General features: G+C 40.5%; 1 protein-coding gene across 8 annotated transcripts; it reads left to right on the top strand.

The window, feature by feature from the left end:
- Positions 1-34: 34 nt before the first annotated feature.
- Positions 35-14,460, top strand: relb (v-rel avian reticuloendotheliosis viral oncogene homolog B). Of its 8 annotated transcripts, none has more exons than XM_044204039.1 (12): positions 35-1,992; positions 2,263-2,283; positions 3,603-3,769; positions 6,598-6,722; positions 7,295-7,618; positions 8,649-8,815; positions 9,026-9,117; positions 9,313-9,444; positions 9,556-9,660; positions 10,298-10,513; positions 10,654-10,725; positions 12,675-14,460. In XM_044204039.1, the coding sequence occupies exons 4-12, from the start codon at positions 6,699-6,701 to the stop codon at positions 13,103-13,105; spliced, it is 1,563 nt and encodes a 520-aa protein (XP_044059974.1). In that variant the 5' UTR covers positions 35-1,992; positions 2,263-2,283; positions 3,603-3,769; positions 6,598-6,698; the 3' UTR covers positions 13,106-14,460. The 8 variants fall into 8 exon arrangements, with proteins under 8 accessions (XP_044059974.1, XP_044059977.1, XP_044059976.1 ...); XM_044204042.1 differs by lacking the exon at positions 6,598-6,722 and adding an exon at positions 11,611-11,678 and having other exon boundaries at positions 35-2,001; positions 12,678-14,460; XM_044204041.1 differs by lacking the exon at positions 6,598-6,722 and adding an exon at positions 11,611-11,678 and having other exon boundaries at positions 35-2,001.
- Positions 14,461-15,076: the final 616 nt, after the last annotated feature.

The raw sequence follows: 15,076 nt of genomic DNA, 5'->3' as shown, positions 1-15,076 counted from the left end.
ATGTGAACTCTTTTAACATTAGTCATTTCTATTGATGTTACAGGAAATGCAGTTCAGTTGTGTAGTAATACAGCATGCACATTATTATGTGGTTTGCTTTGTACTCTTTCACCCTCAAGGCTTGAGTTATAGATTGAAACTAATGACAAATTTCTTTGATGGTTCTACCAATTATTTTCCCTGATGAATCATTTTTGTTTTGACAGGAAACTGAATAATGGCCATCACCATTTTTCCTGAGCCAAAGGTAGTGACTTAAAATTGCTTTTTTTTTGTCCCCCAAAAAGGTCAAAACTCAAGAGATTCAATTTATAAAGAAATGAATTAGAGTATTTTTTGCTTCTCTTAATTTTAACACACTAAAACCAGAAAATGTTTGGTATTTTTGCTTAGACAAGTGATTTAAACGATTCATTAATTATGAAAATAGTTAAGGTAAATTCAAACTTTGTTAATTCGACAGGCCAACACCTCTTTCAAGTGTATGTGTGGAAAGACAAGCAAGTTGGTGTAATGCTGGCACAAAATACTAGCTACAGTACATGTATGTAATGTAAGAAATCATTTTTTTTACCTTCTGCTAACCCTTTTTTGGAAATCAGACTTGGTAGTTAGATACTTTGTTGTAACAGTCCTTTTAATTCTCAGACTGGGCTGAGTAGCTTGGTTTCATACCTCCTGAATGGCCAGACTGCGGTGTTTGTCACTGTCGGCATGCATGTGACAGCTGATGTGCAGGAGATGTGACAGATGCTTCTGCAGAAACACTCTGATCCCCTAATCCTGACCCAAGCCTGATGCAGCATCTAACACACTGGTTCCCGAACCTCAATAGCAAAGCAGTGTCGACTTGTAATAGCTTTTAGAGTCCTAAAGAGGATTTTTAAAAATGTTTAGCTGAAATGTTTTTCTTCTTGTTTTCCTGTCTTGTGAACCACCTCCCTGGTTGGGAAACACTAATTATCTTCAGGATCTTCTAAGCTGTCCAACTACACTGTGACTCCATATTTTTCTCACAGTTGTTGCTTTATCTGTAACACCACTGCAGCATTTATTTATTTATTTATTTATTTATTTATTTTGAGTCACTGTTTCCTCTAAACACCTCAGCTTTCGCTTATAGTTTCCTTTAAATCGGCTGTCCTCTGTCTAACCAGCAGGTGTCACTGTTGCGCCTCATAACTTGAGCAAAGAGTAAAAAGTTGATGGTAGAAAGATACTGGAACATGCACTGTTTGTAAGGGTAGTTACTAAACGTGCAGAGAGATTATTGATGCAGTTTGACAGCTGTAATTATTCGTGATAGAATTAGGGATTCCCGCTTCTCCCTCAGTTTGTCGGAAGTAGGAGCTGCAGCAGGATAGCGGCATGATGCAACCATGATACAAATCTAAAACAAAATCTCTAGCTGTGGGGAAAAAACGGCTTTGACTAGCTTGGGTTTGTTCATAAATAAGTGGTGTTTGATGGGATGGAGGCTTATTTAAATATTTGCAAATTATTATTTTTTTGTGTGTGCATGAAATGACGCAGGGTAAAAACACAGAACGATTACTTAATGGAAAGTTGGGCTCAAGATGCTTAATATTCAAATTAGTGAACTATTACGTTCAGCTTAACAAGGCTGCAGTGAGGTACCTGCTGTCCAGGGGGGATTTCCCGTGACGTTACGTTGAGGGGATTTCCACAGCCTTAACCAGCCAATCAGAGCCAGGCTGCTGCGGAAACACAAAACTGAGGCGAAGAGCTCTTCTGACATTATTCGACACATGGCTTCCCGTCGGTTTAACACCTTTTCACAGGTGAGCTGGTTTCTAGTCTGACGAGTCTTTATTTGAGCTGTTTTAAAGAGAGAGAGACACGTTTTGACCCAGAAGAGAAGACTGATACCTGAAAATATCCGGTTTGGAAAGAGTTCAAGGGCACCGCGGCGGAGTGTTGAGTCTTTTGAGGACTCCTCACATGCGATGAAAGACATGGACATCTTAAACGGTACCTCTGGTAGGTTTTAAGTGTTAACCTTAATGTGTGTGTGTGTGTGTGTGTGTGTGTGTGTGAGAGAGAGAGAGAGAGAGAGCTGACATCATCACTAGACATGTGATTTGTCCGAGCAGAGGAGCCAACACCCATCCCCGGGATCTGAGCACTCCTACCCGGCTCTCTGCTCTCTGCTTTGTATAGGTTTAACATTTACAATCACACAGCTGTGTTTTTATATTTATTCTGTGTACACTGACACTTTGCTCTCTGTTTGTCATGCAGAGCGAGGGGTGTTAGACATCGGTGAGTACGGGCTTTACTTTTTTTTTTTTTTTTTTTTGCGCCAACAGGCACGAAGTCATGCTTGTGTGTGTGGGATGTAAGTCGTTATTGCACAGTGTGACCTGAGGCGACCTCATGCAGAAGAAGTAGTAGCATACTGTTGTTATTTCTGCTTCCTCATCTTGTATTTTGATGTTTCTCACGAAGCCTCTAGTTTTGAACCCCAGGGCCACCTAACCAGACATTTCAGACAACAAATAAACGAAACTAAAGTCTAAAAATAACAACATTTAAAAAAAAAAAACAGCGTTATTAAGCATACCATGTATTCATATTAAATATATGTAGTTTATTTAAGACTGCAATTTATTTATTATTATTATTGTTCATTAATCTGCCTATTATTTTCTCACTTAATTTTCTATTAAATGTTAGAAATTAGTGAAACATTACAATTCCCAAAAACATGTTTTGAAATTGCTGGACTTTATTGCGGTTGCAGTTCAAAACCTAGAGATATCGAGTTCACAGAAGACAAAGAAAACATGCGAAAATTCATGAAGCTGGAACCAGTGATTATTTTTGTTTCACATTTTGTCTTAAAATTGCTCATTAATTTTCTGTCTAATAGGTTAGACTAATCCTTTTGCTGTGTTTACTTTGTTAATATTTTGTACACCTGGCTACAGGAAACTCTAGTTTCTGTTTTGTTGGAAAGTGTCAGACACAGTCGACCTCAACCACAGGTATAAATCAGTGCACTGTATATTTAACTGCTGGTAACCATAGCAACAATACTCCTTTCACAAACAGAAAGACAAAGTCTTGTTATGCAAAGCTGTAACACTGAGCATAACACACATCTAATATAGTTACATAAACATAAAAACAGAATGCATAAAATGCAAAAACACAGGGAAAGGGTTTAGCTGAGGCGGTAACCCACCCAGATCCTGATGCATCTTGTTTCATGATCAGTGTAGTTATTATATGGCAGCTTCAATATAAGTCACATTAATAAAATATATAGGATTTTCTGTGTAAGATGGTGCCTCTTTACCTGGAGGATTAATGTTATCCTTCATAAAAATGTATAAAGTTTTTATGATGTTAGTGTAACCGCTATAAAACAGTGTGGGAAATAAATATAACCTGTAGAGATCATATATATTCCACACCTTGTCTGCTTTATATTGTCGGCACAGCTCTTTATTTATTCTGGAGGTTTTCACATTTTATATCCTTTTTAAGATGATTTCATCTTAGTTGCAGACTGAAAGGAGCAAAAACTTACATCCAACACTATCTGTATCATCAGTATTTTTATTTATTTTTTACAGATCTCATTCAAGAAATCATCCGAGAGGACGGTGAGCAGTCGGGTGCCTCCCTCCCTGGACCTCCTTCTCCTCCTGCTAACCTCCGCTGCCAGAACCACAGGAGCCTCCGACAGAGCTCCTCGCCGCCATCTCAGCCCGTGCTGGTGGCGAGAGGCACTGCAAATCAGGTGAGTGGGGTCAAAAACATCACTGGGTGTGCTCTTACAGTGTGATGTATTTGTTCCAGTGTAGTCATTTATGTTGTTTTGGTCTATCTGGTGTGATCTCAGTTAACGGTTTCCTACATTTCCCAGAATGAGGGCAAGCATGAAGGTGTGTCCTTCAGGTGTGGGATGGATAGATAGATAGGTCCTTTTCTAAATTATTATTGTGTATATATAGTGTTAGAAAAGCTGCATATTTTAGCTTTAATCTCAAGACTGAATACAAAGGTCGTTTTAAAGATTTAAGGAAACTGTAGCATTTTACTCTGTGCCACCTGACCTAATTGTCTTTATCAGTTAGACTACATCAATGCCAAAACAGATCCATTAGTCGATCGTCAGAAAATTAATGACTAATGATGAAAATAATAATTTGTTGCAGCCTTGGACTACATACACTCATTACAAAAATATTGATCCATGCAGTCCTGCCTCCCAATAAGGAGATCGTGGGTTCGTGGGTTCGATTCCCGGACCGGACCAACATCACACAATCTCTCTGGGTGGAGTCTGCATGTCCTCCCCGTGTTACCGTGGGTTCTCTCCGGGTTCTCCGGCTTCCTCCCACCGTCCAAAGACATGCATGTGTAGGTTAATTGATAACTCTAAATTGCCCGTATTGAATGAATGTGTGAGTGAATGGTTGTCTGTCCTTGTCTGTGTCTGTGTTCGCCCTGCGACGAGTTGGCCACTGTCCAGGGTGTGCCCTGCCTAAGGCCCGAAGTCACTGGGATAGGCTCCAGTCACCCGCGACCCCCTAACGGGGACCAAGCGGTAGAAAATGGATGGATGGATGGATGATCCATGCAGACACAAACTTTACATCTTTACATATCAGTGTGACTCAGTGAGGCACTTATTTTGTCCTTATTGCCTTCATGTTGCTATTGAAGGCTTGTTAATATTAAACTAAACAAGAGGAAGCTTCAGTCAGGTTTCTTCTCTGTTAGGAAGTAAAAAGAGGCGACAACAGCTTTAGTGAAGAGGTGTTTTTAGGGATTAAATGTTGGTGGGAGAAACTGCAGTGGAGTACATGTGTAGCCTGCAGATGGTTGGGTCTTTTGTTGTTGTTGTACAGAGCAGTAGTTAGGCAGCCAGGCAGGTCGGTGAGGCTCTTACTGTAAAGCACATGGTTTACAGACAGTACAGAGATCTGAAGTGCTGTAATCTGATAAGACTGTAGTGACGCTGTAGCCTGCACAGGCAGGTGATAATGTAGGGCAAACGAAAAATGCTGAAACTCTTTATTAGAAAATGACCTGCATGTCAGATTGCTAAATTTGGGAGTTTCTGTGTGAAATTACAGTTTCTTAAAAACTCTGCGATAGAGGCTGACACACCTCCTCAGCATGCTCTTCTGTGGGAGGAGGCTGAGAGAAAGGAAGGGGGAGGAGGAGGAGTGGTTGGAAGAACTGTAATCTGACTCCTACTTTCAGTTTGCCCGTCCTTTTCTGTTTACTAGCCAAACCCACCGAGGGTGAAAGGTCACATTCTTCGCCTCGCGCCGCTTCTCCAATTGGTTAATCTACGTCAGGTTGAGCTGACTTCCTACTTCCTGTTCTGCCAGCCTTTTGTTTTTGCTCTAGTGTTTGAAGGCTAACGGGTATGCCCAGGCTAACACGCTCGCAGACGCACACACACACAGACAGACATCTGTGGCTCAACAGGATATTGTGAAACATGATCTCATGCAGAGGCATCACCCAGCAGCAACGGTTTAATGAGCTCTCAGCCTGATTAACCGCTACACAAGGGACAAAGGGGTCAACTTCTTTACTTCTTTGTTCTCTGCAGGTTTGATTATTCATCTGTCGTTAAACTTATCCTTCAGATGGACTAAAACTTAAGTGTGTTTTGTGAAGTTTACATTTTTGTTTGTGATACTTTTTCTTTCTTTTGCATCACATTGAAGCCATTTAGAGGCCTAACTGGGAAGAAATTGATTGAAGATTGATTGATTGAGTGAAGATAGGTGAGCGTGAGCAGATAGAAAAAGTAAAAGGAGCACTGAGAGAGAGATATGTTCAACAAGAAGTCTGAGTGGGAACGGAAAGAGCTTGGTGGTGGTGGTCTGTGGTGAAACACAGAAATAAGACATTAAACTGCAAGAGGAGGAGTCGAATGAGCACATGGTTAACTCGATGCACTGATAGCACTTGCATAAAGGGAAAACATGCAGTGACTCATTTCTGCTGTTTGGTTTTACTGCAGAATGCTTCACCTATAGTGTCATCTGCTATAATGGATGACAGACATCTGGTTCTCTCTTTTATACTTTTAAAAACATGCCTGTGACTTTTGTTTTTCTCTGATTGTACGTTAATGTTGTTTTAATGCTACGGGGAAGCCTGTAGACATTAGCAGTACTCAGATCTTACGTAAAAGTACTAATACAAGAATGTAAAAAAACTCAATCACAAGTTAAGTCATGCATTTAAAATTCTACTTAAGTAAAAGTATGTAGGTATTATCAGGGAAATGTACTTAAAGTATCAAAAGTAAACATACTAGTTCTTTAGAACAATGGCCCTTGTGACTGATCTATGATTATATGTTACATTATTAGATTGTTAATACTGATACATCAATGTGTAAGAAGTACCGCTTTACTGTTGTAGCTGGTCGAGGTGGAGCTAGTTTTAACTACTTGATATACAGTTTGGTAGTTTAGTCCAGTGGTTCCCAACATGAGGATCGGGCCCCTCCAATGGGTCACAAGATAAATCTGAGGGGTCATGAGATGATTAATTTTAACTTTTCTCTCTTTTTTTTCTTTTTTTGTGAAATATCAGATCAATGTACCTCTTTGGGCCTCAAAGAGATGTTTAGAGGGGAAATGTCTCTCTGCTAACAACCCATAGACATCTGAAACATGACATGGTACCCCATCTAGATGCTGGGGTCACCATCCAAAAAGGTTGGGAACCAGTAGTTAAATAAGCTTTTTTTAATCTGTAAATGTAAGACAAATGGAGTGGAGTATAAATATAAAGTTGCAGATAATTAAATTTTCCACCAGTGTCTTTAGACATTGTGGATATTGTTACAGCTCAGGAGAAGACAATAGAAGTTGCTACATGAATGTCTTTCTCTTAAGCAACATGTTGAAAACCTTGTTAAGAAACAGAAACTGAAGTTTGGTTTTTATTTCAGACACAAGTTTCTCTTTAGAAGCTTTAAAGTCACAATTTTAAAGCCATTCCTGACAATTTACCATCTTATCTCTGCAAATGTATTTCACAGGATTCATCATGCAATCATTATCTGAGATCACATGACATATATCTGCTGACTCCATTCTTAATTGTTCCTGTTCTTGGCCTTCATCTTTTGTATTGTTTTGTCTGCGTCTTTTTATGCTGCCATCTTGGCCGGGTCTCGGTTGCAAAAGAGGCTTCCAACCTTACCTGGGGCTTACCTGGTAAAGGTAAATAAAGGTAAAATAATCTTGTTAATAAGGTTGTGTTGTTTTTTTCCCCCTCACCACAGCCAACCTGCAACTTCCTTCAGCCCCTGCAGCAGCCGTTCACTTCCAGAGAGATGGCTCATCCTTCCCGGGGAGCTGGTTCCTCTCGGCGAGGTCGAAGCTCCTCGTGTTTGCTGGCCTCAAGGAGCTGCGGCGGCATTTCCTCTCAGAACCGGGGAGGTGACACCGAGATGCTGGAGCGGATTCTGGAGAAGCCCAAACTGGTGGTGGTGGAGGAGCCCAAAGAGAGAGGCATGAGATTTCGCTATGAGTGTGAGGGACGCTCGGCTGGCAGCATCTTGGGAACGTCCAGCACTGAAACCAGCAAGACTCAGCCTGCGATAGAGGTTAACACATTACTGTTAAATTAGTTTTTTGTTTTGGACCTTAAAGGGAGTTTACTAGCTCTCTGAGACAGTTGGAGAGGTTTTAACCACTGTTGATTTCGTTTGTTGTGTACCCTGTGAAGACGGGTGTAGCTAGAAGGATGTGGGTTGTTAGAGTGAATTAGAAAGTCCCCACAAATCCCAGCTCAAGTGTGGTCAAAGACGGGCGGTTCATCCCCTGCCTGCATACTAATAAACACTCCTACACATTCATCTTCAACCTATACAAAACCCATCACACAATGAGGACGACACTTGAGGCGCGTGGGGATTTCAAGAGTGAGAACTAAGTGGATCTCTGCAATTTGTGGAAAAGAAATTTTGTTATTTAAGTTAAAGTTATTTAAGTAATTCAGGCACTGGTGATCATATTTTTTAATAATCTTGGGGAAATGATTATCAATTGGAAACAGTGGGGGGGGAAAGTTTCCTAAAAGGGTCAGTGATAACACAGAAAAAAGGAGGGGAACATTTAATATGCTAAATATATGCACAAATGCAGCATGAACAATTTTAAAAAAAAAAAAAAAAAAAAAAAAAGAGAGAGAGAGAAAAAGGCTTGGATTAGCAGCTGAATTGCAACAGCTTTGCTCTGTTCCTCAGGCAGCATCTGCGGCATACATTTATATTTAGTTAAAATGTTCTCACTTTTCTGAATTTGATGGCTCCCCTCCTTTTGTTCTGTGCATTAGAAATTATTATATCACCATGTGGCAACACTTCCTGAATAACAGTAAATCACTTAGCATGTCATGTTCTCTGTGTGTAATTGCTTTTTGTTTTTCAACGTGTCCTAGATTAGATTTTAGATTTTTATCGCAATATTGCATAGTCATTTTTTCAAGATTTGCCAATGAGGGTGCCATCATTTCAGATGGAAACAAGATATTTGTTCTACCTACATCAGCTGCGGGGGACGATGTGTTTACTGCTGCCTTGTATTTTTCTGTCATCTTCCTATTTCATCTTCCTGTCCTGTTCTCCCTTTCAGATTCAAGGTCCCATTGATAACTTAAAGAGGGTCACAGTCACCGCGTCCTTGGTGACCAAAGACCTCCCACACCGGCCTCACCCCCACTGCCTCGTGGGTAAAGACTGTCCAAATGGTTCAGGAATCTGCGTGGTCACGCTCAATCCTCACAGCAGCCGACGTCACAGGTGCCACTCCATCTCATTCATCTCTTCCCCCAACACATAACTTTTTATTAAATGCATTTTTTCTTTTCCTAAGACTCATACAACATCATAACATCTTTCATGCTTTTCACCAGTTATCCTTTTCTTCATTCCCCCACTGAAAATATAAAACGTCCTTACAAAATGTACAATACAAACTGTTTTTTCTTCTTCCCTTCTGGACTCTTGCAGCTTTGCTAACCTTGGTATCCAGTGTGTGAGGAGGAAAGAGCTGGACGTTTCACTTCAGAAGAGGAGAAGCCAAAATATCGACCCCTTTCAAAGTAAGATGGATCCTAACACACACACACACACACCTCATCAGAACTTAGTTAGTATTGTCATCTTTCTACACATCCATATATTTAAATATAAAGGATGATGCAGTTTTTCTTTCCTCACTGTTAAAATTCATTGTGACTCCTCGAAACAGACTTCATGATTGATTTTTTTTTTTTTTGTATCTTTTCATCCCTCAGCTGGTCACTCAAAGGGCATTGAAGACATGGACATGAACGCTGTGCGTCTGTGTTTTCAGTGTGAGCTCGAATGGGAGGACGGCAGAAAAGACTGTCTCAGCCCAGTGGTGTCCAACCCCATCTATGACAAGAGTAAGACATCTCCAAACACACACTTGTGACTCTTGACCACAGCATAACCAACTGCACCAAAAATCTGTATTTTCGGATTCTCACGCATTGTTTGTTTTTGTTTTTTCTCAGAGGCCACGACTACATCACAGCTGAAGATCAGCTGTTTGAACCTGGACAGAGGTTCCTGCACCGGCAAGACTGAGATCTACATGTTGTGTGACAAAGTGCAGAAAGGTAAGAGGAACACTTTCAGTCATCTGAGTTTTATTTGTGTCCATTCTGTTGCACATGTCCACCCTCTGTATCTGTATTTTGTACAAGATTAGGCCTCACGCAGTCGAGTACATGGGACAAGCTCAGTTTTCACTACAGGAGTTAAGTGTATAAAACATCCTCTGCTGGGTCAGATACATACCACACCAAACGGCAGACATTTAGAGTATGATGATGATGTGACTCATCCTCTCTAAGCTCCCAAACTTTAGTTAACTATTAAAGCAAGGTACTGTTGATACAAAACAAGGCATAGTTCTGTGATGTAATGTGTGGGCTGTTTTTTTAGGCTTAGCTTATTGTTGATGTTCAGTTTTTGTTGACTTTTGATTAATCTCAGAGTAGTTTTACTGCACATATCCAGTTATAGTAAGTCATTGTTGAACAGGGTCGTCTTTTGAGAGCTAAGGTAGACACATAACACTTAGTATGATCATGATAATAGAAGATATAAATAGCAGGCACACAGGACAGCACTTGGACTTGTCATTCAAAAATAAAAAAATAATCCTATATTCTCAGTTTTGGCAATAATTCTCAGGTAGTTTTCTCATTTCTCTTGATTAACATGGCTCTGTGTGTTGTCACTGATCCACAGATGACATAGAGATCATCTTCAGGCGAGGGTCGTGGAAGGCGAGGGGGGAGTTTGCCCAGACAGACGTGCACCGGCAGATCGCCATTGTTTTTAAGACTCCACCCTACCAGGACCAGAACATCACAGAGGAGGTTGAAGTCAGCGTCGCTCTGCGTCGCCTCTCAGACCAGATGGAGAGCGAGCCTGTTACCTTCACGTACCTGCCACACAACCCAGGTCAGTCAGGACTGTACAGCACTGAGCTGTCTGGTCTGTAGGGTTATTGATGGCAGTTACCAGCTTAAATGGATGAAATCTACTTACATTTTAAACCAGACACAGCAACGGCAAGTTAATTAAAGTTTTTCTGTCCTCAGATCCATATGAGGTGAAGCGGAAGATAAAGATAAAGTCAGACATCAGCTTCAGAGAGAAACCTTGTGTGACAGGTGAGGCTTGAACGTCGTCCTTTCATGTCTTTCTTTTGATTTGGTTATACAGAGGCAGTTAGGAGGTAAACTGATTCAGACACAAGTAGCCTTCGTCTGTCAGACTGCTTGTCTGTATTTGCCTTTTTCACAGAAGACATTTTGACTTGTCATGGCAGGAAAGGCACAGGTGTTAATAACATTAATGATGGCTCTGTTTTATTAAAGCTGGGCAGACACTGTGCGTTTTTATTAATCTTATACGTTGTGTTTAGTCACACTACACATTTTAATCTTAATCTTTCTGCAAGGCCACAACCTACGACTTTTATGCTCAAATTGAACGTAAGCACAGAACCCCAGGTCGGTTTTATCCATTGACAATTCCAGTAAAGTTGATTCAAACCAAATGGAAAGTAAGGTGGGCCAGGTGGAAAATCGGACTGTGGAACTGCTCAAACTGCAAGACAGCCGACCAAAATTTCTGACCTGCCAGATTTCCATCCAGTTGTCTGTGAGCCAGATCATTGATCATTCAGGCAATTAGTCAGGCATTATTTCACAGGATTCATCATGCAATCAGTATCTGAGATCACAAACTGCACATCAAAAGACAGCCAATCTTGCAGAAATTCATCTGATTTTAAAATGAGTTGGGGCTAAAATCGGGCTTTATCCATACAGTGTCTGCCAGTAAGTCGTGAGTGTGAGCCAGCGTGCACAATACCAGGACCCTGAAACTGAAGCAGCTAAATTCAGCCATCAGTGATTTTATTATTTACACCTGTTGTTTTTTGTGAAAAAGGCCTATTGTGCATGCTCACTCACTGGCATGACTTACTGGGAAACCTAAATGGAACAGAACCATTGTTAATGTTACTAGTAACACTTGTGCTTTTCCTACAGTAGCGAGTCAAAATGTCTGCTGTGAAAACGGCCTATTAGGAGTAATTTTCTTTCCTCTGGTAAATAATGTAAGTGTGGACAGTTTTGCTGTTATAAACCCACATGTACTGAGTTGAGTAGAGAAAAACGGATTGCTTTTCAACACACTTTATTACAACAGGGTTTTAAGAATGATCCATAATGCCCTGCAACAAATTTGGGTTTTGAAGTAAATGAGAAGTGAGGGTAGATTTAGAAAGACAAGGGTAGACTATAACCCCTGTCTCTGTTCAAGGATGAATAGAGAGACAGGGTTATTTTCAGGAATATTACAATTCACTGTCTACTCATCATCATATGATAAAATGTCACATGATGATGAGTAGACCGTAACTAGATGATAACATGACATTTGCCAAAACAGGCTGCTGGAATACATAGAAATATGAATAACGTAGTCATAGACTGTCACAGTTAATGTGACACTCGGCATGTAGTATACACGTCATACACATTACAAAGTAAAATCAAATATTTGTACACACATACTGAAGTAGAATAAAAATACAAAAAAGGTGCAATGCATTAATGAAAGTGTGGGTACCTGTTACAATGTCCCCGGTCACAAGCTATTTTAACTGTACAGTGAGGTACATCTACACTCAGTTGCCAGTTTATTAAGTACACCAAGCTAAAACTAATGCAGTCTAATACAACAGCCCGCAATAAATCCTCCCTTCTTGAAGGGTATGATGTTCAGTTTTTGTTGGTGTTGAGTCAATTTTATGGTCATTTTGGAGGATGAAGTTTGTGGTGCTAAACTGTATTGCATTGTACAGAGAGGTGTTATTTAGCCTACCATCATTGATAAAAAGGGTGGACAGGATTGGATTCCTTGTAGGGTTGTTCTATCAGACTGTTTTAGTTTTAGCTAGGTTTTTTGTGAGATTTAAATAATAGCAAGGTTCAAACAGCAAGAATCATGTGTCCTGATCCAAGTAGAACGTTCTCTACCTAATAACCTTTCATCATATTTCTAACAGGTTTTTATTTTCTTTGTAACACAATCCTTTTCTCTCCTGCAGCAGAAAGTGCACCTGCAGCAGAGCAGCCCCTCCACTTCCCGCAGCCTCTAAACATGATGTCTCCAGATGAGAGGCTTTGTCCTGCCCAGCCTGTGGTTTCTGCTTTAGAGGAAATGTGTTACGAGCCCCAGGACTCCAGCAATGGCAACGATGCGACGGCCATCCTTAATCAATTGCTAGAAATGCCTGCATTATGGGAAATGATTGAGCCGTCCATGCTCTCTGGCTTTGAGCAGGGGCCCAACGCCAATTCTACGTTTGCCAACACGGATATGAACTTTAACCAGAACTTTGGCTCGTACGCTCAAGACTTTTCCCATTACAGCGACTTGCAGTTCAACATGCTCGTCAATGAGAGCCAGACTCCGCAGTCAGAGGTTCAGGAAGGCCCCTCTGACATGGTTCAGGTGAAGACAGAAGAGGAGCTATGAGGACGGGATAGTTATGATCATGTAGCACTCTTACACACCCTCTCTGTCCACTTTAAAAGCACTTAGACATTTTGGGAAATTCGCTTATACAGTTAGATGAGAAGACTGATACCTCTCATATGTCTGCATGGTAAATATGAAGCTGGAGCCAGCAGCTGCTTAGCTTAGCACAAAGACTGGAAGCAGATAGCCTGGCTCTGTTCAGTGGTGACAAAATCCTCCTACCAGGTGATTTCTTGTCCCGGTGCAGTGACATCCTGGAGTCCTGATGTCATTTTGAGACTCCAGGAAGTCAAGAAATAGCCAGCACATAACCCCCCAGAAAACCATAACTTGGCAATTTTTACATTTTGGTTTTTGTACAATGAAACAAACACGATATAATGTGTTAATTAGTGAGCTTTAGAGGTGCTGGTAGCCAGATTTTGTTACCTTTGGACAGAGCCAGGCTAGCTGTTTCCGGTATTTGTGCTAAGCTAACTAGCTGGTAGCTTCAGCTTCATATTTGGCAAGAAAGCAAATAAGTGTATGTCCCAAAATGTTGAACGTTTCTCGTAACCCTTCTGTATTTAGACCCAAACAAGATTATGCTGTCCCAAATATCCAAGATGAAGCAAAACGCCTCCTTTGCTCCACCTGCTTACACTGTGTAAGGTGTTTGTAGACTCATTTGGTTTCACAACTCAGCAGCACTGTTGCCCCCTCACTAACTCCATATCTTTGTCTGAATGCCTTGCTGGTCAAGGCTTTAGCAACCAGGAGCAGGTTAACATTCCTACATATTTTCCCATACATGCTGCTAGCATCAGTCTTCAGGCTTAAGGTCAGAGGAAGGTGATTCAGCGTGGAGCTTAAAAAGAGAACTGTTGAATATATTTAACTTGAACAGTAGAAACCCGTCCATAAATTGCATAGAAAGTAAATTGTTGATGAGGTAAGACTGAATACCTGTCATGTAATGTTTGTGTAAGGTCTGTTTTTGTTTGCTTCAGTGTAATTTTGTGGTTAACGACCTGATTTCCTACTAGAAGTTGTCAGCGTTGTGAAAGGATTTTAGTTTTAAAACACAAAAAGTCTCAAGTAGAATAGTTTTAGATCTGTTATTTACATTGTTATTGTCTGTCATTGCTCTGTTTGATGCGACCGGCTGGCTTGTTTAATATTTAATCGACTTAAATGCAATAGAAACAGTCCTCGTATTCATTGCTGTCTGTGTCAGTTCCCTTTGTTCTGTAGTTTCACTCTCGTGTTAAGCATTCAAATTTCCACTCGCTGCTTGTCACGAGTCCAACTCCACCCCCTCACTGTAGTGTCAATATTTCAGAAAAGACAAAATAAAATGTCAGTCTGTGTTATTTTTGTCGTGTTGTTACTTCCTCTGAAACTGACTACTGCTTTTGTGATGATTTGTTCATATATGTGTCAAAAGGAGCAGTGACAAAAAGGGAAGACACTTTTGAATGCGACCTTTCTTTAGCTGCCTGCCTACACACATTCCTAACTTGCTCACTCACTTATAAAAACAATTAATCTTGGCAACAAGTAGTTGTTTTTATGCTTTTCACATCGGAGCTTTAAATGTCAGCAATGTCACAAGACAATCTTGAATGACTTGTTTGTCCAGGTAATTAGAAAGGAAAGTTGACATGAAAAGTTTCTTAAGTTATTCGCAAGTTATCAGGCAACTGGTCCGTTTAGTCACAGTGTCTTAACCTTACACAAGCAACAAAGCCTTTTTATTCCCAAAACTTGGCTGTCATCTTTTACAGTAATCCAGGCTGAAAAATTCTCTATTTCTCCTTTCACTTTGTGTGGTCTCTGCTGAGTATTTTGTAAGGCCACATGCTTATTGGGAAACTTGTAACGCCTTGTAAATTTTCATAGATTGAGACAGATTGGGAAATTAACACTATTATCTAACCTTCATTTCGAAATGTCAAATGTTTCTTTTGTCAACAACCAAATTAAAGT

This window comes from Siniperca chuatsi, linkage group LG7, assembly GCF_020085105.1.
Source record: "Siniperca chuatsi isolate FFG_IHB_CAS linkage group LG7, ASM2008510v1, whole genome shotgun sequence".
NCBI classification, from domain to species: domain Eukaryota; kingdom Metazoa; phylum Chordata; class Actinopteri; order Centrarchiformes; family Sinipercidae; genus Siniperca; species Siniperca chuatsi.
The sequence above is the reverse complement of the archived record's forward strand: the minus strand, read 5'-3'. Positions and strand labels throughout refer to the sequence as shown.